Here is a 4,250-nt window from a genome sequence, read left to right as displayed (position 1 = left end):
GGCTTGTTTGCTTCTCTTCTTATTCTGCAGTAAGAGATGTGTACTTAAAATGTTTTTTTGAAAGATAGAGGAGCTGTCCTGGCAAAAATCAGATCCCATCTATAAAAAGTTCAACTAAGCACTGGCAGTATAAACAAAACAGGATATAACATATCTGCTGCATAAGACATCGTGCACAGCACTAAAGAGCTATGGGATCCTCCACACAGGCATTTTACCTTTTCCCTGGTGACTGTCTTGGTTCTACTTTTCTTGGCAGTTTTGCATTTTATTTCTTCTGTATTATCTCTCTTTTCTACCTCTTCCTGCAAAAAATCAACCTGCTTGAATATGTCTCTTAATTCATAATTTTTACACCTCAGAGGGTGATATTTACAAAGGAGGGTACAAGAATTCTGGTGTAAATTTAAGTTTACTCATTGCTCATGTACATAGATAAGTGCATTCGCTTCTAAGGCATATAAGTTCTTAGGATTTTCTGGCAGGGATCCTTCCCAAGCGTGTCTATTCTGAACTGGAGGGACTTGGTACTGGGCATTATAATAACTTATTTTATTTTTGTCTTAACTTTTTTTAAAAAATGCCAGGTGTTACAGAGGAGGAGAATGCTGCAGAACTGCAGAAAACAAAGGCTGTACCAACTGTAAACAGACTGACAGTGGATGTTGTGGAACTGGAAGCTCTCAGGAAGTCTGTGGAGGACTTTTTCTGCTTTTGCTATGGTGGGTGCTTTAATGTCTTCTAAATAGCTGGTTTGGATTCCTTAGGTTTTGTTCTAGTTGGGAGAAATGTATTGCATGATCTTAGCCTTCCAACTTATGCTTCCAGCTATGTTAAAGGGGTAAGCTTAACTTTTAGTAACTGACTCTAAAACATACGCACATGGATAGTTTTATTTTTGATGTGTTCTGTGGGATGTGATTTGAGATTATTGCGCAGAACAGCACACTTAGGTTTTTGGCTGCTTTTTTCAGTGGGTTCCAGCGTAGGTTAAGGGGAGCAGTACTTGGTTTCCTGTAGAGATTTGCATCTGCACCTTGCTTTCACTGAGTCCTCTCCATAGTAAAAGGTTTTATGAGGGACTCCTCCTTTTGGTAACTTGAGTGCTCTCTTTTCTTCTTCTAGGTAAAGCTTTAGGAAAGTCAACAGTGGTACCTGTGCCATATGAGAAGATGCAGAGGGACCGGACTGCTGTGGTGGTGCAGGGCCTGCCCAAAGGGCTTGCATTTAAACATCCAATGAATTACAATGTTTCAACCCTGAAATGGATTTTGGAAAACAAGTCAAGGATCTCATTTATCATCAAAAGGTTATTTGCTCTCTCTTGTGCTGGTCTGTCCGCTTTAGTTTTTTACTTAAATTAAGTCCAATTAATTTTAATTTCAGTTAAATACATTGCAGCCTGTTTCACTTGAACAGGAGTGTTCTCTCTTTAATGTTACACAACCAAGTAATTATGTCTTTGACAAAGCTATGGATTTTTCTTTTCATGTTTCCACACAGGCCATTTCTGGAGCCAAAGAAGCACCTAGGTAAGTTACAACTTACTCAGACTAACTGGAAGCAGATCAGAATTTTGGTTTAGATAACAATATAGATACAAGATTTGGTATGTGGATGAAGTGGCAAACTGTGCAGAAATTCCTAGACTGTGAGTTGCCTTATGGAAATACAACCTTTTCCTTTATGTGTTCTGCCAGGAGTAACTAATTAGAGATAAAATATGTTATGTTGCATTTTTCATCCTTTTACTCAATTTAATTTGAAAGTGAATTGGGCAGTATCCTAGAGGAAGGAGAAGTGAACTGTCAGGAAACTGCATTGCATTTTTAGAAGATGCCAAGGCTTTGCAGTGCTCTGTGTTGCAATACATAGCTGATTTTGGCATTTATATCTTAATTTTAAAATGGATTTAATCTTCTGAAGTGGTTGTAGTTCCTATGAAAGCTTCTACAGATTAAAAAATCCGAGCTAGAGTAAGTTTTGTAGAACTCTGCAAAGATTCACTTCTAGCTTAGAGGAAATGCCTTCTATTCCTTTTATGGGATCATGGTGCTTTACTTGCAAAATTCATAAATGTGAGGATTTGTTTTAGAACAGAATGAAGCAATCTCTATAGGAGTATAGTAAAAAAATAAAAGTTTCTCTTTCTTAGGTGAAACAGCCAGAAGTTGATGCTTGATTAGTAAAATCATAAAAGTTGCCTATGCCCAATAAGAAGACTAGGGAGTGGGAAATTACAGAAATTCTGGTAATAATATCTTTCTATTAAAAAAGTAAGGCAGGTTTTCAGTGTGGTAAATGACATTTGAAATACATAATCTGTTTGTGTCTAGCTGTAATTTAGGACTAATCTGAATGTCTATAAAACTGTATCAGTTGTCTTTTAGCAGAGTTTAGGTGAAAAATTTACCTTTGTTTCCCAAGATTTTCACTCAACATGATGCAAGAGAGCAGTGAAAAGAATGGCGATATGCACATTTGAAGTAAATTTGTACTGGTGTTGCTTTATAGATTAATAAAGCAGTTTAATGAGATCTTTTCCTCATATCTGGGAATACAGAAAATATGCACATATGCAGGTTTTTGCTTCATGAAATCAATGTTATGTTTTCCATTTGTGTTTAAGGTAAATGGAGTACAGGAAATTCAAAGATTGTCTTTTAACTTTCAGGATCTCATATGACAGATCCTTCACATTCAATTATACCTCCAGGTGGAAGGTAAATTTAAAATAATGTAGGTTTTTTGTATCAACTATGAGTTTTCCTACAGTTTATCTTTCTGTTAATGTGCTTTTCTGTCCAGCTGACCTTTGGATAACTTTTACTTGCCTGGGATTATAAAAAGCATGAAGCTGAATTTTCTTTGTTTTGACCATTATTTGTGGGGAAACTGTTCCGAATTAAACAGCTGGTAAAGTTTCTCCTTGGTTTAATTAGCCCGGTGAGTGTTCTTAATTCACAGTCTGTCAGTGAGGGATAAGTTTGTTATGTTTTATGCTATGGCAGTGATGGGGAACAGATGTAATGTTGCTTCTTTCCTCCTCCTCAATTATTTTTTTTTTTTTGTAAATAAATGAAGATGTTATATCTGGAGTAAATAAAAAACTGGTTAATGTGAAAACGGGGAGGAAAATGGCAAGTGTTTTTGTGCTTCTGAGTTTGCTTCTCATTAAACCATAAACATGCTTTGAATATTGTGTATGTATGTATCCCTAAAAATGCAGGGAAAGGACATTCATGGCAGTTCACTTGAGATAAATCAGATAAGTTAAGATGCAGGGTTTTTACTTTCATGTTCCTAGTTGGAAAAAAAAATTGGGATAATATTTGGGTTTTATAATGCTGTGCTTGATCTGTTTCTTTTTATAGCTGTCCTATTCAAGTGAAAATGGAAACAAATGAGGATTCTGGTATGTACAAAATTTTACTCTTATTTCCAAAAAGAGAGCAAAGATTGTAAGCTCCAATAAGAAAGTATTAAAAAGGCATCCTTTGTGGAAAAGAACATTTTTTATTTCCTTAAAATGCCTACTTTTCAGTTGGTGTTTTTATCAAGTATTTAATATTAGCCGAGTGTTTCCATTTCTGGGAGGAGGAAATTTGTAAAATTTTGTAGGCTAAAATAATTTAACTTTGTAAATAGTTCAGTTTTAAGTGGAGATGAAAATCCTGTTTTATATTCTGTTCTGTTTCAAGAGTGCTGTATCCCTCATAGGGAGAGAGAAACTTGGTTTATTTGTTAAAATTACTATGATACTGAAAATGACAGAATGTTCAATTGCTAGCCAAAATGGAAATAAATAAATAATAAATAGCGAAATGCATTATTTATTGGACCCAAGCGTTCTTAAGTTCCCCTGCAGGTAGGACAAGATGCTGCAAGGCACTGTGATCTGCAGCAGAGCAGTGCTGAAATGTATGCTTTGAGATAAAGGCATGAATAATCCCATTAAGGCCAGTGAGACAACAGGTGTGCTTAGAGATAAGCTGGTGACTTTCCTTTTTGTTGGGTTGGGCTACACTGCTCAGCATTTTGTATAAGAATTAAGTTTTTCTATTTAGTTCAGCTTTTGCTCTAGTTCTTTGTGCTTCACAACTTCAAACTTGTGGTTTGGGAGCTCTTCATGGTTAACATTTATCTTAATGTACACAAAGATTTAACTCGAGCTTTTTGTCAAGTCACAGAATCACAGAATCACAGAGCGTTAGGGATTGGAAGGGACCTCAAAAGCTCATCCAGTCCAA

At 35.8% G+C, this 4,250-nt stretch overlaps 1 protein-coding gene across 1 annotated transcript in view; it reads left to right on the top strand.

Moving 5' to 3' along the window:
* Positions 1 to 568: 568 nt before the first annotated feature.
* The window catches only part of LOC104541293 (general transcription factor II-I-like), a gene marked incomplete at its 3' end in the record, with an annotated part of 9,480 nt that continues 5,798 nt past the window's right edge, over positions 569 to 4,250 (top strand). The window contains exons 1-5 of the mRNA XM_010185312.1: positions 569 to 722; positions 1,126 to 1,309; positions 1,504 to 1,532; positions 2,675 to 2,723; positions 3,375 to 3,415. Coding sequence (XP_010183614.1) covers positions 581 to 722; positions 1,126 to 1,309; positions 1,504 to 1,532; positions 2,675 to 2,723; positions 3,375 to 3,415 — 445 coding nt within the window. The remainder of the gene's footprint in view (positions 723 to 1,125; positions 1,310 to 1,503; positions 1,533 to 2,674; positions 2,724 to 3,374; positions 3,416 to 4,250) is intronic.

This window comes from Mesitornis unicolor, unplaced genomic scaffold (genome assembly GCF_000695765.1).
Source record: "Mesitornis unicolor isolate BGI_N332 unplaced genomic scaffold, ASM69576v1 scaffold44925, whole genome shotgun sequence".
Taxonomy (NCBI): domain Eukaryota; kingdom Metazoa; phylum Chordata; class Aves; order Mesitornithiformes; family Mesitornithidae; genus Mesitornis; species Mesitornis unicolor.
The sequence above is the reverse complement of the archived record's forward strand: the minus strand, read 5'-3'. Positions and strand labels throughout refer to the sequence as shown.